The sequence below is a fragment of the Cetorhinus maximus genome, chromosome 20 (assembly GCF_964194155.1).
Source record: "Cetorhinus maximus chromosome 20, sCetMax3.hap1.1, whole genome shotgun sequence".
Taxonomy (NCBI): domain Eukaryota; kingdom Metazoa; phylum Chordata; class Chondrichthyes; order Lamniformes; family Cetorhinidae; genus Cetorhinus; species Cetorhinus maximus.
Genome location: NC_135898.1, coordinates 63,147,840 through 63,172,247, shown reverse-complemented (window position 1 = coordinate 63,172,247; position 24,408 = coordinate 63,147,840). Strand labels below are relative to the sequence as shown.

The following is a 24,408-nucleotide window of genomic DNA, read 5'->3' as shown; positions in this document are numbered from 1 at the left end:
CACTAAAGTTGCAGAGTGCCTCTTTCAGATTTTTTTGAACCATCTAAATTGCTTGCACTGATGACATATTTTCATAGTCAGGCTTCAATCTTAGGCCAAGAACTGTGTAACTGTGACTAATCGGCAAATACCAAAGACATGAAAATGTCATCAATCCCCTAAAGCTTGCAACTTTGAAAAGAGCAAAGCATTAAATGCCTTTTTCTGTTTATGTAGGATGCACAAACAGTCTGTTTATTTTCAGCATGTTGACAGGAAAGTGAAAGGAGATGTCGCAGCAGACGAAATGTACAGTGAATTCTAGAGTGATGACAATTGTATTGACAGGCTCCTTAACAGTGGGGAATAAATAGTGAAGAATAGAACTAATTTTACATCAGTAGGAATCAAATGCCCAATTTCCAATATTTGTCCTGCACCCTGCAGAACCAGTCAGGAATTCACATGTTGATCAGCCTAGTAATGCCTCATTCTAGCCTGAAATAAACAGTGCGATTGTTAGTGGCTACAGCTTGAGTAAGATTAATATGTTAATAAATTCATGCTGTTTTTACATATTTGTGGTGCTTTGCAATGCAAGGGTTCTAAATCAGTCTAAATTACTGTGATTACACATAGTCAAGCCAAGCAAATCTGAACCCGGCTAGTTAACACACTGTAAGTTGAAGTGTGCTATTCCACAGCATGGTTTAAAGTTGTGCTCTATCCTTGTGTGGGGGAGGATGGGAGGTTTCAATGGGAGGTCTAATCATATAGCACTATTAGAATTAACTTGGGATAAATCTCTCCTTTTAAGATGCTTGTACTGGAAAGATGAAGAGTTAGATGTTTTAGCCTGTTTTCCAGCTCTGGTGAGAGCAGTATGTACAGTATTTGAAAATATGGCTGAGGTGATAGTGGCAGCTGTTCTGTGAGTCATTCCCAGAGTTTTGGTCTCCCACTGTGGTGGTGTCAATGATGAAGTATTGTCTTGATTTTAAAAATACATTTTAAATATTCAAGTACAAAGGTTTAGTAGGTCAATTAGATGGTGAAATGTGGTATTGAATCTTATAGAAAAGAACATCCCAGAACTGAGTCCCGGCCAGAGTTGGTGAGGTGGGTGGTAATTGTCAACATAGGGAGTTCCTGACCCTGGCTTCTCTACAACTTTTTAACATCATCGCCGTTTTTTTGTTCCACCCCTTCATGTGGGCTTCTAATGAAGTTAGGGTGAGCTTTTCCTAGAAAGGCCAGAGATTTCTGGGCCCAGTCTATTGTGTGTGGTTGACTGTGGTGCCCTCTGTGGTGGAATAGTTCATTGATATTGTTCAGATCTATAAAGAATACCCACTTTGGAAAGGTACTGAAGATTATTGATGCATCTATGGTAGAACCTTACACTACCTCCAAGAGAGAAAGGAAGGCCAGATTTGCACTAAGTGCGGTCGTTGGCATGAAAAAGTCGTTATATCTGCTGGCCACAATGGTTGGTTTTTGCGCCATTTCATCCCATTCCTGGTGCGTCCAACTTCATTAATAAGGCATTCCTGGGAAGCACGCCGGATTGCTGGCGATTCGCCCGCCCCGCCATCGCCTCAGGCCTTCAATAATCCGGGCGTCATATTTAAAAGGCGGCCCTGCACTGAGCTAGCTCTCTCTAAGGGATCGGAAGCTGCTGAAAAGTCATGGCTGCCAAAGGGAGGAAACCCGCTGCCCCCAAATTTAGCGACACCTCCTTCGACCGCCTACTGGACACATTGGAGGCCCGTCGTGAAGTCCTCTACCCCAACTCTGGGCGAAGACCAGCAAACAAGGTCACCAATCCTGCATGGGAGGCGGTGGCAGCTGTGGTCAGCGCCAATGCCCTGCAAAAGAGGACAGCCAGCCAGTGCTGAAAGAGGATGAATGACCTCCTCTGTTCCACCAGGGTAAGTCACTTCTCATCACTCTCAACTCACACATTCTCAAACTCATCACACATCCACAGGGATCGCACTCACTGCCGGCTCAAGGGGCATCACCATTCAGTCTCTCACACACACCTTCATCTGCCCTCGGAACGTGCCCTCATCTCGTCCATGGCACCACCCACCACCCACACATGCCGGGCATCCTTCACATCTGGCCTGGCAGGCATCCTGCTTACACTCTCTCCATCTGTCTTCATGCAGGTCAAGCTGGCACACAACAAAAAGGAGAAGTCGCAGACTGGTGGAGGAATGTCTGACATAAAGGTCCTCACAGACTTTGAGAATAGAGCCATCCACCTGGCCGGCGGCGATCTGGATTATTCCCGAGCTGATGGTGATGTCGGTGGTGCTCAACCAAGTGAGGAACCGGCAGTGCAACATCCATCAGACAACCATGCTGTGAGTCAGTTCCCCTGTTCCGCAGTCCTCTGCCATGCACGAATTATCTGTCCTTACTTTCACAGGCACATCTGGGAAGCAACTGAGGGGCTCCATGAGCCAGTCCTTGACTCAAGCCCTGAAAGCACCTCTGAATAAGAATCTGATGACACCCTAATTGAAGTCCTGTCACAGCTTAACCACACCCTCCACCAGCGCAGAGCCACACACCTCAGTGGGACCTAGCTTTAGAGTAGTCTCAGGATCACAATCTGGTGAGCACATTGCACTGTCTGATCCACAGCAGGCGAAGGCAGGTACTTCCTGGTTTCTGGCACTCTGAGGACTGCTGGAGGCCACAAAATTCTGAGTCTGAGCCAGATGAGGAGCCTCCAGACTCGATCATACCTCAGTTGCTGGAGCTGCAAATGCAAACTCAGGAACATCAAGAAGGGATGTCTGCTGCACTCCTCAGATTACAAGGCACAATGGAAGAATCCATCTGCCTTCAGTCTGAGGTAGTTGTACATTGGCACGCCGGTGCTGAGGTCAACACTGGTAGGAAGGCAGCCACCATGGAGACCTTGGTCCAGGACATCAGTCCTGCACTGCTGCGCAGGCTGAACTCCATCATTGCTGCCATAGTTGGCCTTCAGCAGTGTCAACGTGAGAGGGGTGTGGGGCAGCTCGATCTCACTCCAGCTTCCCTTTCTCCTCAAGGAGTCAGCCAGGAGCCCTCAGGCACCCATAGGGAAGAGGATTAGCAGGTGCACCTCCCAGGGCCATCCACCCTGATGACTTCGGGAGTGTCTGGCCCATCCGAATCCCCTCTTCCTGTGACCTCAGCAGCTCCAGCTACACAGGCCGAGGAGGGTGCCACTGCCACACAGCAAGACACTGAAAGCAGGCCGGGGTCCTCCAGATCTCTGCCATCCAGGACGCCCACCAAGGTGATCACAGACAGGGCAAGACAGTCAGCAGGCCCCCTCCACCTCTGCTGTGGGTGTCAGGGGAGCACCAAGACGTAGCAGCAGGGTTAGGAAAGTTAAGAATATGTAGTTGCGCAGCCTGGGCACGGGTGTTAATCACTCGTACGTAATGTTCACGATTGTAAATAAACTCCCAAGGCTGCCTCCCTGCCTGTGGCTCCTTGTTCTGATGAGCAGTGCTCGTGTTTTCAGATGTGAAACCTTGGTTCCTGCACAAGATAAAGACAGGTGCCTCAGTCCAGGGCCTCTTCTCTGCGCAGTGTGTAACCTTCAGACCAAAGTGATGGTCTGGCTTAACACTCACTGGACACATTACTGATGCCTGCACCTCGACTGTGCTTGTCATTGCTGCCGGAATGTCGTGGGCAGATGTCACAGAGTTTCATCATACTCTCTGTGTGCTCTCAGCACCTTTAAGGTGGAGCTGGCCCCCAATCTCTTCAGAATCTGTGACCAGTGATGCTGTGCTCCTGAAGGGCTCAGGTGCTGAAAACTGACAAAGGATCAGGTGCATTTAAAGTTTCATGGCCACATCTCCGTGATATGACCTTGATCACAGATCAAGCAGGAAGTACGCAAGCAATCTACCCTCAGCCAGACAGCAGTCAGACGTTCACAGAATCAATCTAAAGATCTACGGAGTGTCCTCACTGAATCTCGTCATCATCCTCCATGAATCTTGCGGCTATGAGGGCCTCCTGAGCACCCCTGCCTTGTCTGGCCATTGCAATGGCCTCACCACCGACATCCTTGCCTTCGAGGAACCTCATCCCCTTCGATATCTTCCTCATCAGAGAAGGTGTGCAGCTTGTCCATCTCCTCCTCAGCCAGGCCCTCTTCCTATTGCAGCGCCAGGTTGTGTAGCACGCAGCAAGCAATGATGATGCGCGACACCCTCTGGGGACTGTATTGCAGTGCTCCACTGGACTTGTCAAGGCACCAGAACCTCATTTTCAAAATGCCAATCGTTTGCTCCACCAAAGTCTGCTCTGCTGCAGTCTGAGGCCACTGCATGGGCATCATCACCCATGTCCTCTGTGGGTAGCCTTTCATCTCCCCCTCAGCCATGTCCTCTGTGGGTAACCCTTGTCCCTGAGGAGTCAACCCTGCAGCCTCTCTGGACCCTGGAAGACGTCAGGGACCTGAGACCTGCTAAGGATGTAGGAGTCGTGGATGCTCCATTGGAGTTGTGCACAGACCTTTGGTGGTCACACACCAGCTGAACATTCAGTGAGTGGAAGCCCTTGCGGTTGATGTGATGTAGTTGACTGCTTGTTGCCATGGAGCTCTAAGCGCCACGTGAGTTCAGTCGATGGCACCCTGCACCCTTGCTTCCTGGCTTTCCTGATCTCGGGCAAAACGCTCAAAGATTTTCGCGAAGGCACAGAAGGCATCTGTGACCTCCTGGATACACTTGTGCATGGAGACTTGTGATATTCCATAGAGGTCACCTGTGGAGCCCTGGATGGAGATATTGGTGTAAGAATTAAGCACCATGGTTATTTTAATAGCCACTGGCAGTAGTTGCCCTCTGCAGTCTTCAGTGACACTAGTTCTCAGTTGTCTGCAGAAATGACAAGTGTCGTCTATAGACCCGGGGTCTATGACGCACCTTGGACCGACGGCTCGGTGTGGATCTTCAGCTGTGTGTACAGCAGCCCTGCCTCCCCTTCATCTTGAGGGAGGTGCCGAGCCAGTTGCCTCCACTGCTCTCTTCTTCTGTGCTATCTGTAAGTCATGAGACATACCGTTAAACCACCAGACTCTATGATCCTGATGCTCTCCTCCTGCAGGATCAAAGAGAGAGACGCAGGGGTTAGCATATGTGTCCTAAGAACCTCTCGGTTAAGTCTGAAGGCCTCTTCATGCGTGCAGGGGGGTACTGGCCACCACTTGGATGGTCAGCGTGTAGTGCACTTATTGGCTGTCCAAAACCCCACCCACCTCTGCCACACTTCACTTGACCGATGGACTGCATGCTGTGCTCTCAGCTCAGGCGCAGGCATTCTCCTAACCCACACTGCGAGGCTGCGCTGTTAGCTTGAACCATGAGGGACACTGGTCCAAACCTTAATAAAGACATTGCAAGGGGTGGTGAGCCAGTAACTGCGCCATGGCCACCTTTCACAAGGGGATTGTCCACCTTGCCCAGTCGGCCAATTGCTCTGCTGCCTCTTAAAACGCACATTAATTTGCAGTCTGCGCCTGAGGGGTGAAAAGTTCTGGAGTATTTGGTGGCACTTTCATGCTTTTGCGATGCTTGAGTGGGCAGAGAAGCTTCAGAGGCCCGACTCCAAGCATGTCAATGGAGCTGCAGCTGAACGGTCTCAGTGCGGAAGAATGCTCACTTCTTTGACAAGCTTTTCCAAGTGCGTGGCCACTTCCCTCAACATCATCATCCCTCCCCCCCCCACCCCGCCCCACAACCGCTCCGCACCCCCCACACAGCATGTGTCTGAGTATTTCGCTCAGTCTGTGCTTCCTTGGCCCTAAACCACCACCCCACCCTTCACCCCGGCACATTTTGGAGTAGTTCCTTCAGTCTGTGTTGTCTTACACCCCTTCTGCCCGGCCTGACCCGCACTGGAGCCCTTGACCTGGCACCGCACTGAAAGCCAGCTGGGAAAAGTGACTTGCCTGGGACCCCAATCAGCTCCCCCACCCCCCTCCCCCGAATGTGCGTGCCACTTCCTTGATGTCCTACGGATGATGCTCGCACGCGCTGCGCAAGGTTGTGTGCACTCACCTCTGAGTTCCCTTTGAAGTTCAGGTCACCAGATGCAAGCCTTTTAAAGGTAGTTGTGAAGGACGCTGTTCTGAAGTCACGCCAGTGTGGGCAGTAAATTTGACGTGGGGGGATGATTCTGGCGAGTAGGTAAATGCGGCGCACTGTTGACGGGTGGAGCAGACGATCACAGACTGGCTTGACGATGGCGTGAACACGATTCTTGGCCATCTCTCCATATTGTTCCCCCCACCCCCACCTGCCAAAATGCCCAAAGACAATGGGGTTAGAAAATTCCGGCTGAGGGGTGGGGAATGGGGGTGCAGAAAACCTATCAAAAATAGGTATTTGCCTAAGTCTCATTTCAGTATTCAGTAGATCCTCAGCTACCAAAATTATTTCAAACTTGTGTGTGTTTTATATTTCAGTTTTTAACCTACAAGCAAGTCTCCCCTGCCTTAGGATGCTTCCAGCAATTAGCTTGGCACTACGCTCATGTAGAGAGCATTATTGATGCTTCCAAGTGGTGTAGGAGTGCTTGGTGCCAGGTCAAGGCATCATTTCATAACCAGTCAAAAGTTGAAATGAAATGAAATTTTATTACATAATAATCTGTCTTCCCAGCTGGCAGTCCTCTTATACTTTATGCCTTAGACAGCTTGGAGGAGGGTTCATGACCTGGAATCGAATCGGCGTCCCGATTCCCACCTCCAATGGGAAAATCCGGCCGAGAGACTGTCTCACTTTGGAGCTTGACGCTGTTGGTAAAGAACGCATGTGACCTAGCAATATCATGTACAGAGGCCCTCAGTTACAGTGCTGATAAGTGTCAAGCAGAAATACAATTTTATTGTACAATTATCCTACCTTTTTCTCTAACGTGCTGTGCAACACCATTTTCAAGGGGTCGAAGTCTTAAGGATCCTAGAGATGGGTCTTTGCCCAATTAGTGGCCAGGGAGCAGAGCGCAGGGGCAGAAATGGAGGTGAGATACCAGAGAAACCACCACATTCTGCCTGAATGGACAGCGATTGCTGTGGGCTGCCATCTGCGTGTGGTGTTCAAAAGTGAGAGGATCTTCAAAGTAGCCAGGGCAAATGGAGGGCTGGGACCCAGGATAGAGTAGGTTGTTTAGTAAAACTTTATTACTGCTCAGAACTTTTCTTACGAACTTTCAGTTTTTTGCATTAAATAAAACGTCCCTTGCCCCTGTTACCATCAGGTTGCAGCTGGTCAGCTTCAGAGAGCCCCTAATGGCCGCCTGCCCCAATAATAATCTCAGAAAGTCAAAAGGCAAGCTCTTAACCATATCTTTGAAGACCTCAAGCCGCCCAGGAAAATCATATGAATCGGGAATGGAGACAGCAGACTGGCACGGAGGACATCTACATTTTTTATGCGTTCTGCTTCTTTTCCATCCCAATACGACATGAGAAAATCCGGCCCTACAGATTAAAAAGTGGGACATGAGCGAGTGTTAAATTCATTTTTACATGACAAATTTGCTCGTACTTGGAGGACCTTCGTAAATGTGAATTTTATCTAAACCCCTTCTGTGGAATATTCCTTAAAAGGAAGTGAGACGTGCAAGGGGTGAGCACTTTGAACGTTAATGTTAATAAATATAATTATAGACAGAAAGAAAAGCCGTGAAAGATAGAAACCAGGAGTAAAACAGAAAATTCTGTGGCTTGGTTTTTGGCAATGGATTTTGCCCAAAACATTTTGTTTTTAAATGTTGCTGACCTGCTGCGCATTCTCAACATTTCCTGTTTTTCAGTCTGTATATTTAGAGTTGGTGTGGTGTTTAAAATTCAGATTTGAAGTACTCCTCCACAGATCCCTGGAGGCTCTCCATCTGCTGTGGTAATATTTTAACTTCATTCCCACTTGGTGTATTTAACAAAACCTGACAGTGACCAAGTTAAAAGGAGAGTTACTCAATTGTTCCAGAGCAAACATTTCCAAATGTGACCCTGAATTTTGTTGGACTTCTCCCATCCATTAACTTACAAGCATGTTAGTCCCATTGCTGCATATGAACTTTGTGATGATAGGGGTGAGAGTTACAGCCCTTGACATCAAACTGGCATTTAACTGAATGTGGCATCAAGGACCCCTAGCAAAACTGGAGTCAATGGGAATCAGGGGGAAAACTTTCTGCTGATTGTAGCCATACCTAGCACAAAGGAAGATAGTTGCGATTGTTGGAGGTCAAACATCTCAGTTCCAGGAGATCACTGCAGGAGTTCCTCAGGGGAGTGTCCTAGGCCCAACCACCTTCAGCTGCTTCAACAATGACCTTCCTTCCATCGTAAGGTCAGAAGTGGGATGTTCATTGATGATTCTACAACGTTCAGGATCATTTGCGACTTCTCAGATACTGAAGCAGTCCATGTCCAAATGTAGCAGGTCTTGGACAATATCCAGGCTTGGGCTGACAAGTGGCAAGTAACATTTGTGCCACCCAGTGTCAGGCAATGACCATCTCCAACAAGAGAGAATCTAACCATCAGTCCTTGACATTCAATGACATTATCATCGTTGAATCCCTCACTATCAACATCCTGGGGTTACCATTGATCAGAAACTGAACTGAGCTAGCCATGTAAATACTGTGGCTACAAAAGCAGGTCAGAGGCTAGGAATCCTGTGACGAGTAACTCACCTCCTGACTCCCCAAAGCCTGTCCACCATCTACAAGGTACAAGTTAGGAATGTGATGGAATACTCCCCACTTGCATGGATGAGTGCAGTTCCCATAACACTCAAGAAGCTTGACACCATCCAAGATAAAGCAGCCCGCTTGATTGGCACCCCATCCACAAACATTCACTCCCTCCACCACCGACGCACAGTAGCAGCAGTGTGTACCATCTACAAGATGCACTGCAGGAACTCACCAAGCCTCCTTAGACAGCACCTTCCAAACCCTCAACTACTACCATCTAGAAGGACAAGGGCAGCAGAGAGACGAGAACACCACCACCTGAAAGTCCCCCCACCAAGCCACTCACCATCCTAACTTGGAAATATATTGCTGTTCCTTTACTTGTTGCTGGGTCAAAATCCTGGAACTCCCTTCCTAACAGCACTGTGGGTTCACCTACACCACATGGACTGCAGGGATTCAAGAAATAGCACCCCACTACCTTCTTGAGGGCAATTATGGATGGACAATATATGCTGGCCCAGCCAGTGATGTCCGTATCCCATGAACAAATTAAGAAAAAAAGAAAGAAAACCTGACACTGGTGTTCAAAGCTAGGACGAGTGGGTATCCATGTTTTCAGGGGGGTTGCTTGCACAGAAGTTGAAAACCTCTGTTGTGGAGGAAATGCATAAAAAAAGAGATCACCACTCTGTTACTAATAATTATTTTCTAGATTGAGTGTGGCCCCCTTTGAAGACTCAGGGCTAGAAATTTGTTGTTGTAGCATCCCCTCGAGCAGCAACCCAGAGGCCTATATCAACTTCCTGGGAATGTGTTATCCCTTGTGACTTTGGACAAGAATAGTGCCCACAGGTGTGCTCCCTGTGTACCCTGAAAGACCTTGATTGAGTGCTACCCTAGGGTCTTGCAGCCCAACTGGCTGAGGTGACACCAGGATCCCAAATTGGGACAACAAATATGAAGGCACTCTTTTTAATTGTCCACTCTGCAAAAATCCAGCATGAAGCACCGAGATGGGCCTGCATGAGCGTTATTTAAAATGACTTGCAGGTAAGGTAATTTTCTGGCATTTTTTCTATTGGAAAGTGATTAGGAGTACGCTGAGGTGTTTTTGAAGTTGTTTTGGTGAGTTCTGGTAGTTTTGATAAGTGCTGCCACATCCGCGGGACATGGGGAAGGCATTGGTGGGGGATAGAGGAGTAGGTGACCTCTACACTCAAAGGTAGGGGGCAGCAGTAACAGTGCCTCTGTGTCTGCACCATGACAGGGAGATGCAGTAGAGGCTGTGGAGAGGTCAAACTCTGCAATATTCCTGACTGCTATATATGGGAAATGGACTCCTCCATGCTGCTTGACAGTGTTAGGAGACTGCCTGGCAGGCCAGCCAATGCACCCATGATCTCAATGTTATTGCCCATCAGTATTCTACTGTACGCTGCCCGATTGAGGTCCTCATGAGTCCTCCACGGCAGTACTTACCTGCCACCTTACCCTGCAGTGAGCTGGAAAATGAATTATCCTTTACCCCTGACCTGTTTGCAGCTCACTTGTGCCGGTGAGTCTCTGCATGCTGATACTAACTTTATACTAACCTCCAGAGTTTATGTAGTACCAGTATGTGAGCTGGTGGGTGCGAGTGTCAAACTAAGCATTTGAGACTCTACATCGTTGCTGTATTGTTGTCTTCTTTCCTCTGCCTGGGTTGCTGTGGCTGCATGGGCAGCTGGCAGTTCTTGGATGCCTAAAAGCAAGACCTCAAAGGGAAGATGGTGGGATGGGGAACAAGCAATCCATGGTTACAGCATCTACAGCTTGCTCATCATGTCACAATAGCAGGATGAGGTTGTTCTAGGAGTTGAGAAGGGTCATAGGGAAGAAATGTTCTCAGCAACGTTGAGAATGCCATGGGCCCTGTCATAGCCAGCCCATAATGCAGAGAACCATCTCCTCCATAGGGCTCAGGAGATGCAGGCATCCTGGTCCCCCATTGGCACTGCTCCCTTGTATTGTGTGGCAATTTGTCTTGCAAGGGAGAGGGCAGAATGTCAGTTGTTGTGTAGCACTGTGTTTGGGTGATGTGCCTGCCATGCTGACTAGCTGGAGGTATATGGAGGCAGTGAAAGGTAGCAGCATTGATAGGTTTGTGAGGGTGATGAGTATCTAGATGCTAAGTGTGAGTTCTGAGTGCAGGGGCTGGTGCTGGGTGAGTGGTGGGCATGAAGTGCATTGAGCAGTGAGAGCTCGGTGGGAGATGTCACATGAAGTTTATCACAACGCTATGCTGCTTTAATTTTGAAAATATAATTTTACAACTTTCAACTGACTGAAAATGTTGCAGTTTTAAATGAGACAGAGCAAACTACTTAAAAATGCAAGGCGATCTTCCAAGGTGAAGGTGAAAAACAAACAAGACACCCTCAAGGGAGTGTGGAGAGAGACACATTTCCTATAATTCAGAGACCCAATGAAACTCATTGTCTAAAGGCAGGCATCCATGCCACATCTGTCACATTGGATCCCTTTCTCTGCCCTGATGTTCACCTTGCAATAATTTACATTGTAACAATATTGAGTGCAGCTTTTCTATAAGGTACAGCCTTCTTTTATGCAGAGTAGGCTGTTTGTACCATATGGTCTACAAACAATGCAGAGCGCAGAGATGACAGGAACATGGAGGACAGAAAAGTTGGGCCAGTAGCCACTTGGGCTGAAGTTACAATTGTTCAGATGAGATGGGCACACCAAGTTTGTGTGCTGCCCACCACAATTCCAAGAATTGCAACACCATGCCCCCAAAACTGGGGTAAACCAATTCCTAGCCAAGTTTAATAAAAACATTTGGGAAATTTAAGATTGTCCTATTGAGCCTAGAGTCTAGAAAGACATTCAGACATTAACTCTGTGTGGCCCTCTTGCTTGGGATTTATTTAAATACTGAACTGAGGGTCATTCAGTTTCAGAAGAAATCTTGTGGGAATAAGAAGTAAACGCGTACTGTAACAGTGAAGTTTTCTACACCTTCCTGCCCCGTTGTTCTGCTTGTTATACAAAATCTTCAGCTTGGAGGGAAGGTCAACCAATCTGGTCCCAATTCCTCAGCAATATTAATGTTTCACCTGTTTTGATTTTAAAACAAGATTAATGTCACTCGGCTTACCTTTGCCAAGAACGAACTGTACCAGCTCTCGGAATGAAGTACTTTTACAAGGAGCATGTATTTAATCAAACTATGTGGCTATGTAACTATGTAAACGCAATCTAACAATGCATTAGGGGAACTCTGCCTTCCTGAGCATCACATTATTGCTGTGAACGAACAATAAAAATGTGATTTCATGTGCAATGCTGCTAGAGAAAGCTATCAAATGGAATTACATTCTATTACATTAAGACATTAATTCATTTTCTCCCTAGGTCCTCTTTTTGTACTTTGCACTCTCTTGCTTTCCCATCTCTTTATCTTTCTCTCCTGGCTTTGGAGCTCATTTGCATGTGGGATTTCCTGCTGCCAATATTAAGCTTTTATTTATTTTCCTTTCTCTTTTGGTGGAGATTCATAGACAGCAGGAAAATACTATTGAAAGCATCAGATTAAAAGTGTCCTGGTGAGGCTGAAACCTGCCTCACTATACTGTTCCTTTGCTTCCTATCATTGGCTGGCAAGGGAGAAGAAAGGAAAATGGATGAGGACGATTTCCCTGTATTCTTATTGAAAGTGGTTCAGCCCAGCTACGGACCCTTTACTATGGTTGTAATTTGGTCACTCTGTGGCATTAATCATCTTCAGCTACCATTAGAGTTTCTGCATTAGTGGTAACGAGACCAGAAGACCTTTAACCATGCTCTGGTGTGAGGTAGTGACTGGAGTACACTGCTGCTGATTATGCATCTTGCAAGAATTCGCCTAATCTGACATGACCAATGCCGCAAAGATACCAATTTATTGGCAAGCTTTATGCTGCTGGGCTTAAGAATGTACATGAGAGAGCGCATGTTTTGTAGGAATGTCTTTAATCTTTGTGCTCCCAGCAGACAAGAGAGAACATACCTGAAATTCAGTTGTGAATTTCAATCATTAATTTAAATGGTGTTGGGCTCCTATGGCACAAAAAGAAATCCAATACGGTATACTCAAAACTTTACCCTTATTGCTATTTTTAAAAAAACGGACGTTATGCTGAACCAAAAAAGATGGCTGCTACAAGTCACATGACCACCAGCCCTTTGTCTGAGAGCTACCCCCAGAAGTTACAAGAACACAATAATTCTTTAATCAACTTCTGGAATCTTGCATCTCATTGTACAGACCTCTTGACCAGTCAGTTTAACTTCAATGGTGGGGAAGTTTCTAGAAACATTTTATTCAGGATAGATTCAGTAGTCACATGGAAAAATGTGGGTTGATTAGGAAGAACCAACATGGATTTCTAAAGGGGAAAATGTGTTGAACTAACTTGCTGGAGATTTTTTGAAGAGGTAACAGCGAGGGTTGATGAGGATAATGCTATTGATGATGTACGCATAGACTTTCCAAATGCATTTGATACTGTATCATACACCAGATTGTGAGAAAGGTTATAGCTCATGGAATAAAAAGGACAGTAGCAACATGAATACAAAATTGGCTGAGTATAGGAAACAGAGGATAATGGTCAATGGGTATTTTTCAGGCTGAAGGAAGGTTTATAGTGGAGTTCCCCAGGGGGTCAGTATTGGGACCTTTGCTTTTCCTGAGATATTTTAATGATCTAGATCTTGATATTCAGGGGACAATTTCAAAGTTTGCGGATGATACGAAGCTTGGAAACATTGTAAACTGTGAGGATGACAGTGCAGAATTTCAAAAGGACATAGACAAGTTGGTGGAGTGAGCAGATAGGTGACAGATGAAGTTCAATGTAGAGATGTGTGAGGTGATGCATTTTGGTAGGAAGAACATGGACAGACAATATAAGATAAGGGGTACAATTCTTAAGGGGGTGCAGAAGCAGAGGGATCTTGGTGTATATGTGCATAGATCATTGAAGGTGGTAGGAAAAGTGGAAAGAGCAGTTAATAAAGCATACAGTATCCTGGGCTCTATTAATAGGGGCATAGAGTACGAGGGCAGGGAGATTATGCTGAATTTATGTAAATCACTTGTTAGACCTCAGCTGGAGTATTGTGTACAGTTCTGGGTGACACACTATAGGAAGGATGTGAATGCATTGGAGAGAGTGCAGAAGTGGTTTACAAGAATGGTTCCTGGGATGAGAAACTTCAATTATGAAGATAGATTAGATAGGTTGGGACTGTTCTTCTTGGACAGGAGAAGGCTAAGAGGAGATTTGATAGAGGTGTTCAAAATAATGAAGGGACTGGATAGGGAGAAACTGTTTCTGCTCGTAAAAAGATCTAGAACAAGAGGGCACAGATTTAAAGTGATTTGCAAAAACAATTAAATGTGATGTGAGAAAAAACTTTTTCACACACCGAGTGGCTCGAGTCTGTAATGCACTGCCTGGAAGTGTGGTGGAGGCAGGTTCAATCATGGCATTCAAGAGGGCATTAGGTGATTATTTGAATAGAAACAATGTGCAGGGTTACGGGGAAAAGGCAGGAGAATGGCACTAAGTCATAATGCTCATCTGGAGAGGCGATGCAGACATGATGGGCCAAATGGCCTCCTTCTGTGCCGTAACTATTCTGTGATCTTGATTATAATCCCAAAAGACCAGGAGACTCATACATGAAAACTCACTATGCCTACAGAGCTGCTCACAGATGGGTATCACACCTAAGACTGTCTGGGCCCATTTCAAAAGGGAGCCAATGGGACGTCATTTTCACCTGATAAGCTCCTCTTGCAGTGGAGTCTGGGTCTGCCTAGACAATGTCTTCCGAACCCCAGCCCCTCGATGTGGATGGTAACTCTTTCCACAACTAAGGACTGGGACATTATCAGTCCTGAAATCAAAGCCAGTTCCAGACACTGGATAAACCTCCTCCTTGAAGTCAGGGTGAAGAAAGAAGGTCACATGACTGGAGTAACCATTTTGAAATCGCTATGCCTTTGAGAACTGAGAAACAGTCAGTCACATGAACTAGTATTCATTTCTCTGGTTCTTGCACTATGAAATTCCACTTTTTTGCCTATCCCCCTTTACTGTGTATACGTGTGTGTATATACACATGTATGTGTGTGTGTATGTTTGTGTAGTGTATGTATAGTGTGAAGTTGCTAACGCTGCTCCCCCGGGTTTTGAATGTGAAATAAATTAACCTTCTGAGTTAATTCTAATTTGAGTTTGCTGTGGATTATTAGTAAATTGGGTCATGTAAACCAAGGGATTGGGAAACCACGCCACTGCATACTCTAGAAATCGTTCAAAAACCTGCTTATGGACAGGTGGTAAGAGGAGATGGGTACAATTTGCCTGTCTCTCTCCTGTTCATAACAATGGTTAGAAAGCCAAGGGCAGCATGCGCCCAAATTTCCAATCTCAGCTCAACGGGAGACACTCCTTGGTAGCTGCATGAAACTAGGAAGGTCAAATTAGCAACCTGAACTTAATCTTCCTCATTGTGTTCTGTGAGAATTTTAAGAACTTTGGGCTATAACATAAGATTACCAGTTTTTAAAACCAATACATTTTCTACTGTACCTACAAGAATTATTACATTTATTGTTGATTATAGTAATCTTGGAAAAAAACCTGTGACGATAATCAGATGCCACATGCGGTGTGTAAATATGATGCTATAACAGTGAGTCAACCGAAAAACATTACACCAAGAGGAAACTAGAGAATACTGTGTCTGTTTGGGTATAGCCTTTACAGGATTAACGATTTGATCTTGTTTTGGAGGTAGTTCAAGTTTGATTTAAGCTGTGATAAGGTCACAAGGCCTGGGCCAGATTTTGGTGGGTTCCAAAATAGTGGAATGAGTAGAATTTTGGGTTAATGACTAACGTTAATTCATCACAGCTGAAGCAAATATTTCATCCAATCAATTTTCCAATGGTAGATTTATGTTTGAAAAGAAAAGGCGTTTGATAAAGCGCCACTTAACAGACTTGCCAGTAAAGTCGAACTGCATGGAATAAAAGAGACAGTGGCAGTATGGCTATAAGATTGACTGAGTGATAGGAATCAGAGGGCCGTAGTGAATGGTTGTTTTTCGGACTGGGCGGAGGTATACAATGGGGTTCTCCAGGGATCAGTGCTAGGACCACTGTTTTTCTTGATATCTATTAATGACCTAGAATTGGGTGAAAAGGGCACAATTTCAAATTTGCTGCTGATACAACTCTTGAGTGTATTGTGAATTGTGAGGACGCAAATGATAGACTTTGAGAGGACATAGACAGGCTGTGGAATGGACGGACATGTGGCAGATGAAATTTAATGCAGAGAAGTATGAAGTGGTGGATTTTGGTAGGAAGAGGAGAGGCTATACAAAATAAAGGATACAATTCTAAGGGATACAGAAACAGAGATATGGGAGTATATGTGCATAAATTATCAAAGGTTGAGAAAGGGTCTTGGGCTTTATAAGTAGGGGCATAGAGTACATGAGCAAGGAAGTTATGATGAACCCTTATATAACACTGGTTCAACCTCAACTGAAATACTGAGTCAAATTCTGGGCATAACGCTTTAAGAGAATGTGAAGGCTTTAGAAAGGGTGGAAAAAAGATTTACTCAAATGGTTCTTGGGATGAGGAATATTTGGATAGAATGGAGAAGCTGGAGCTGTTATCTTTGGAGAAGAGAAGGTTGAGAGGAGGTTTGATTAAAGTTCCTCAAAATCATGAGGGATGTAGATAGAGAGAAACTGATCCCATTGGTGGAAGGGTTGAGAACCAAAGGAAGCCAATTTAAGGTGAACGGCAAAAGAACCAATGGCGACATGAGGAAAAGCTTTTTTACACAGTGAGTGGTTTGGCTCTGGAATGTACTGCCTGAGAGCTTGAGGGAGATGGATTCAATCGTGGCTTTCAAAAGGAAATTAGATAAACACCTGAAGAAACAAATTTGCAGGGTTATGGGGAAAGGGCAGAGGAGTGGGAGTAACTAAATTGCTTGTGCAGAGAGCCAGCATGGGCATGAGGAGCTGATCGGTCTATTTGAAAAAATGTAAATAAGAAGTTAACCTGCACATCACTGGCTGTCCCTTGATTCTAAATTGTCATCTATTCAGGGTTTCACTTTCCTGCCAATGGCCCTCGTGACTGAAAAGGCCGATTCTCGACCCACAGATCTTTGATTACATGGGGCAGGACGTTCCACAAGGTAGTGGGATCTGGAATGCAGGATTGGCTTCCTCTTCTTTCCTTCTCTGCCATCACTCTGCCTCATTAAAATGTTATGACTCAAGGTGTGATGCAGCTCGATGGACAAGTGGTCACCATTTTGAATGATTGATAGCAAGCTCCTCCCAGTTATTAATGTTAATGCAGCTGTGCTTCAAGGAGAGCTTCAGAATATATTTGAAGTGTTTTCTTTGCCCTTCCCTGGAATGTTGTGTTATGACGTGGCCAGTGATGTGTGCCAGGTGGAACAAATCCACAAGGGAAACTTGGTCACACTATCATACCGATTTTGCAATTTGTATTTATTGAGAGAAGATTTGTGCAATGAATTCAGAAGTAACAAGACTACTAACACCTTATAGAGATTTTAAAAATTAAATTAAAACATTTATTAACAAAAGAAATGTTTTCAAGCACATACATAAGATTACAGTTACTTAATACTATAACAAATCCCAAAATTCCTAATTAACCTGACTCCCAACTACACACCCTCTTTAAGGCAACAGTCCAAAATAGACTTTAAATTTAGATAGGTAATCCGGCAAGTTGACCACAGCACCCACTAGGCAGTGGAATTCCAAAGGCGTTTCTCCAACTTTAATTACCGGACAGACTTCTGCAAAAGTGGCTGGTGGCTCCCCCCCCCACCCAGTGCTGTTTTACATGGTCCTTTTAGATCTTACATGGCCCCCCAACATAGCCTTCCATCCTTCATTATATATGTTTCTCTCCCTTTATTCTGTAAATTCCATTGTTCTATATGTCTTTGGAAATTTACTTTTCCCATAATATAAAAATCTTTCATGTTGCCAATATGGTCAGTAACTTTGGGAAACATAAACATACTGCTTGGCCTTGCTTATCTTGTTTGTTGTAAACATCCTATCATCCCTTTGAAACCTAAACAGCCATTTCATTTATCTAAAAATGCAAATTTCCTTCGCACCCTACATGCTGCCCTAATCCATGTTTACTCATTAGCATTTGAAATGCCTTTTTACACCTAACTTCTTTTGATAATTTCAACCTTGCAGTTATCTGACTCCAATTCGATTAAATCACACAGACAGAGCCAAAAAAACCCACTCATAAACTTACTTTACAATAAACTACAATAATATTATAAAAAATGTTAGTTTCATGACAGTTGGACATTTGAGAGTTCAGAAAACAGGACCTGGTGGGGGAGATGCTTTTTGGCCATCCGGACGGTGTCCAGTCCATCAAAGTTGATTTTGCAGCATTTAGCCTGAATACTTGTGGAGCTGGCTTCAAACAGGAGAGTAGCATCTTGATTGAATGTGGTGGGGGCATTGCTGATGGAATTTCTGTAGTGCTGTTATGTGACACACAGTCCTTCAACATATATGGAACGTGGTGGCATAGTGGTATTGTCACTGTACTAGTAATCCAGAGACCCGGGGTAATGCTTTGGGGGCCTGGGTTCGAACCCCACCATGGCAAATGGTGAAATTTCAATTCAGTAAAAATTTGAAATTAAAAAGTCTGATGACGATGAAACCATAGCTGATTGTTGTAATAACTAACGTCCTTTAGGGAAGGAAATCTGCTGTCCTTACCTGGTCTGGCCTATGTGTGACTCCAGACCCACAGCAATGTGATTGGCTCTTAAAATGTTCTACAAACAAGGGCAATTGGGGATGGGCAATAAATGCTGGCCTCGCCTGTGAATGAATTTTAAAAAAAATTTGGCTGACTAGGTGTGTGTTGATGTGAGTTTTGTCGTTGGTTAAGAACAGGCCGAGCTTCTTGTATGCAGAATGGTGGCTTACAAATGTGGTGTAGAGTGCTCAATGACACTGCAGTCATCGACAAACTGTAGATCATGTACGTCTATGGTGGTCAGTTCAGTTTTGGCATTGAAGCGACTGAGGTGAGTTTTCCATCCAAACGGTATTTAATACTGACACCAGAGGGCAGCTGATCTTTGAGGTGAATAATCACTCATCTTCCGACTAGGCACTTTACAGCCTTCCGGACTGAATATTGAATTCAACAACTTTAGATCTTGAACTCCCTCCTCCATCCCCACCCCCTTTCCTTTTCTTCCCCCTTCCTTTTGTTTTTTCCAATAATTTATATAGATTTTTCTTTTCCTACCTATTTCCATTATTTTTAAATCTATACCTTTTATGCCCTGTTAGTCTTTCCACCCCACCCCCATTAGAGCTGTACCTTGAGTGTCCTGCCATCCATTCTTAATTAGCACATTCGTTTAGATAATATCACCACCTTCAACACCTCTTTGTTCCTTTGTCTGTGACATCTTTTGATTATCTGCTCCTATCACTGCTTGCTTGTCCCTACAACCACACCACCCCCCCCCCCACCTTAAACCAGCTTATATTTCACCCCTCTCCTAATATTACTCAGTTCTGTTGAGGGGTCATGAGGACTCGAAACGTCAACTCTTTTCTTCTCCGCCGATGCTGCCAGACCTGCTGAGTTTTTCCAGGTAATTCTGTTTTTGTTTTGGATTTCCAGCATCCGCAGTTTTTTGTTTTTAATCACTGTTAGGTTGATTGTAAATAGTATGGGGGCTATCACTTGAGGGACCCCGGTCCAGATTTTGAAGGTGTCTGTTTCAGATCTCTCACATGAAATGGCTGCAGTCATAGTATCTTGAGGCAACCTTTGGAGCACAATCCACAGAGCCCTCGCCATTAACGGAGTCAAATGCTTTGATGAAAAGATCCATGTATGGTTCTCAACATTTTTCTTGGATTTGTCTGGCAACAAATCCAAATTGGGTATCGTTCTTACTATAATTTTCCAAACATCCTATTTACTTAGATTTGTTTTAAAGGTGTAGTATTAATATTTGCTTGATTTTTAAAAAAATACTAAATGGCACTTTCCAATGTAAAGTAGGCTTTGGCATTGTAACTGGAAGATATCAGCCAGGTGGTGTGATGATGTTATGGGATAAAGTAGGCACAAGTTCTCTACTAAATCACATCTTTCGTGTCAAGATTTTGTTTCATGGGGAAAATAAATGCTTTAAACTGAAGCAATTCCTTACTGATCGTGCACATTTTAGGTTGCAGTGTAATACCTTTTATATTGTGGACCAACGTGGGCAACTGGTTCAATTTATCTTTTCAGAATATCGAATTCGGTCCCCACACAAATCATTACATTTTGTACTCTGGTCAGATTGTGCTATGGAGGAAAGAGGTTTTTGTTTGTGTAAATCCAATTTTACCTTTTTCCATCACCAAGCCATTTTCTCCATAATCTTGGAGATCCCTGGCAATTCTGTTTTTGCTGAGGGATTTTTTTGTGTTATTTTCCTAACTGGTAAGACTTTTTTTAAATTTGGAGCTAATAAATCATGCTGGGAATAGAGAAAAATGTCATGGTAAAGCTGGAAGTTTACTGAACTCTCTCTGAATTCTGAAAGAATTACCTTTCATCTGCTGTTTTGTGATTTCTCTCTCTAGAATCTCAGGAATTTTCACAGCCCCAGCTCTGTGGGCACCACTGGGAGTGACTGCTGCCAGCGAGAACAGACCATCTCACCGAACTCGAGCACAGCAAAGACATGGACGCCACACGTTTATGTTTCGGCTCCCATGCCAGGAACAACACCCGCCTGTAGCCCAGAACCACAGCCTCATGGGGACTCAGAAAAGCCCTCTACCAGTAAAGGGGAAACCAGCAGCAAGAAAACAAAAGTGTTTGGAATTGTGAAACAAAGCTGGCCAAGTGACGAGAATGATAAAGACTCATGGAGGAGGGGGGAACCTGGACAAGATGTATTTCAGCTGGATGGTGAACTAGACATTGAGCAAATAGAAAACAACTAGGCTATCAGGTTCTAGGATGCATGAGCAGAAGAGATCTATAAAATTCTGCACAACTTGCTGCATTTTTTTTTGAGTTTTTAACAGTGCTCCAAAGGCATGTTAAATCAACCAACTTCACACCTTAACATGTCTATACCTGAATATTCAATTTGCCAAATGGCAGGCAATCATAGTTCTGTGAGGGCAAACCCAAAGGGGATTGGAGGTAATTAGTTTTTAACCTATGCATTGTCCTACAGATATAATTGGCCAAGGCATTGAGTTTAAAGCTATGCTTAAGGAAAAGTGGCCCCTCTTTACATGTTTTTATATAAGCTTGATCACAGTAGTTTTATATATATATATGCTGTTTCAATGCAGTGTGAATGTTATTTGTCATTCTAATATAGTAATTGACACTTCTCCACACCATTACCACCCCCACCCCCCACCAATCTTAACAGAGATGCCAACTTTCCAACCCCTAACTGTGATCTCAATGGATTGGAGCCACAAAAGCAATCTGTCACACGCTGCGTGCTTGCATTCTTTTTTGTTTGATTTTTGTTTTCTTATACCGACCATTTATTTTAAAAATTGCCTTAATGTTTAATTTGCTTCTTTTCTCCTTACAACTAAACCTTGGTATTGTCTTGCCAAGGCTACTGAAACAGAGCCACTCTAGTTTTGACTGCTGTCGATGTTTACCAGCATGTTTGTGCTGCTGACGTCTGAACAGCACTACTGCAGATATTTTTCCCCCATTTTCAATGAGTGGAAAAAAACAGGAACAAAACATGTTTCCCCGTGTTTGCAATGGGACTTGGTGGTTAACTCCTTCAGAGAGTTAACACACATGCAATAAGGCGAGTGACCACCTACTGTGCTGTAAAATTCTGATGAACATATACCCACTGGTATCTTTACAATGCCGATTGCTGGGTTCTTGACCAATTGATATTAGCAGCCTGACATGGGATATGGTCACAGGCATGACAGACAGGGAGAGACAAGAAATTGCGTATTAATATAATCAGTGTGGTTCAAAAATATAAGAATACTGTCTTGCAACCAAAAATGGAGAGGAAGTTCATTGACTTCAGGTAAAACATGCAGAGACGTATACAGGTTAAAAATCTAAAGGAAACTATCCAGGAATCCTGCCAAAATCAGGAGAATTGGCATCTCTGGCTTTGGACACCACCAGATTTCCAGTTATCTGTGTGTGTCTGTGTGTGTGTGCGTGCATGCGTGTATGTCTACTGTAGACTCAGGGTGTCCATAAATGGACTTGTAATATGAGCATTTTAAAAAAAAACTTTTTTTTAATTTATATTAAAATTGTTCAATACAGGACAAACATGTTTTCTACTGCAAGGATTATTTTCTTCTACTTGTGCATAGCAAATTATCTACAACCTCATTCTTTGCAATAAGCTTCAACAGGAATTAGTTACAGGAGGTGTTTGACGATTAAAACCAGGGCTGCTGTTTTCAGGTAGAGCTTGAGAGGATGATTATTGTAAGTGAGCTGGGAATGCGGCAGTGTATATGGAAAGGTTGCATTTTTAAATGTGACTTTGTTTAGGTATTACAATTTCTGGAATATCAGGAATTCCATGAAAAAAAGCAAGGAAGTCTGTGAAAGTATTCAGTATTTTAAACTTTTTTTTCCAAATATAGACCAAGCAATATTTATGCCTATACAGTACTACCTGTATGTGCTAGGGAAACTGATGGTAGCACAACGCTTTGTTTAATATTGAAGGTCCTGGAATGCTGTCTAGTATGGGATGATTCAAGAGTTGAGCCACAAACGCCAGTGGCTAAATGTAGTTTTTCCATCCATTAGTTGCAGCAATAATGCAGCACTGCATAACCTGTTTGCCTTACTGTACTTCAAAGCTTACACAGTAATCGCTGCAGTTATATGTGGCTAGTCTGGACATTTCAACTTGATACTTAAAACTTATGCTAACACATCCGGGTGTACACTCTGTATGAAAGACTGCTTATATGCAGTGAAAACATGGGCTACAGTTGCATTGGAGAACACTACTGTACTTCAGAATATTTGTAATGTGGTTCTTAGAAGCAAGGAGGTCTTTGAAGATCCAAGGCCTGTTCTGAATCAGAAAACCTGATTCAAATGAAGAGACTGTCTTCAGCAAAACTGTAACACTTCCTGGTGTTTTACATAGGCTGTTCTCAATTTTCAATAAAAACCGAAGCAAAAAGTTTATTTTTGCCGCCTTTTACTGCTATTGTAGTCTGATCTCTATTTGTGTATTACCTGTTTTCCCCCCCTCTCAAACTAGGAGGAAGGAGATAGGATCCAAGCTTCTCTGTTATGATCTTTATCACCATAATTATTGATCAGGCTACTTGAGTCTACCAGGCTGAGACTGGCTATATCAGTTAGTTCTATATTAATTTCCATAGCATTGCATCTGCAGTAAGTGCCCTATTGATGCCCAAGCAATTGATGATACCCGGCAAAGTGAACAAACTCAATCTCACAACCAATATCTCACTGAGAGAAAATATATAGGATTTACAGTGAAACAATTTTCTTTTGTTCCCCCCACCCCCCAGGAAGCTGAATAACTTGGGTTGTTTTATTTTAATTTGGAAAATATTAGCCACTATCTGGCCATTTGTCAAGAAGTGTAATCAGATTGAACTCTGCTCACATCTAATATCTTTTCCCCAGTCTTCATTTGATTATATTTTTTCAACAACAGTAAAACTCTTACAACACAAGTGAATTCTTGTAGCCTTTCTTGATAACCTTTTCAGGGTTACATCCTCCAAGAACTCTGTTCTCCAACTCTGACCTCTTACCCATCCCCCACTACTTTCATTCAATCATTGGTGTCCATGCCTTCGGCCATTGAGGCACTAAGCTCTGGAATTCCCTCCCTAAACCTCTCTGCCTCTTCTCTTCTCTCTATCCTCTTCTGCTTCTCTTTGTTCTCTTCTTTACCCCTCTCTGTCCTCTTTGGGTCACAGGGAATGGAATGGATTTGGCTAGGGCTGCAAGTTGGACATTGCAGCACACAGGAGCAATCAGAGATGAGAGAATTAGGTCAGGGATGCATACTAGTGACACTAGAACATTATGGAAGTGCAAGTCGGGATTTGGGATGTTTAAAGCACAGATAAATTGAATTTAGACTTGACTGGCAGGCATTACAGATGAAACAAGCATGATAGAAAAAAGATGATGGAAACTGATGGGACAGGAAGGTGTTAGTTGCCATATAGAGGAAGTAAGCATATATGCAAGACTTTGAACATGTAGATTATGTACTAGTCCTTAAACAGCTAGTCTCTCCCTGGTTACATAGAAACAGTTTATGGGTATTCAGAAGGTATGTTTAATGCAAGGAAAAATAAATTATCAGAGCTTTTGTTCCTAACACAAGAACCCTTGGCTACTTGATATATTTGATGTGTAACTGGCACTTTCATTTCAGCGTCTACATCACAGTATAAGTATCTTAGTGACATCCTTGGAGGAGAGAAAATATTCATAAATATTTTAGAAATATGTTTGAGGTAATTTTACGTGTGCAAATA

General features: G+C 43.9%; 1 protein-coding gene across 1 annotated transcript in view; it reads left to right on the top strand.

Moving 5' to 3' along the window:
- fam53b (family with sequence similarity 53 member B) overlaps window positions 1–23,088 on the top strand; it is a 124,632-nt gene extending 101,544 nt beyond the window's left edge. Inside the window, exon 5 of the mRNA XM_078564850.1 lies at window positions 20,482–23,088. Coding sequence (XP_078420976.1) covers window positions 20,482–20,847 — 366 coding nt within the window. The 3' untranslated portion in view covers window positions 20,848–23,088. The remainder of the gene's footprint in view (window positions 1–20,481) is intronic.
- Window positions 23,089–24,408: the final 1,320 nt, after the last annotated feature.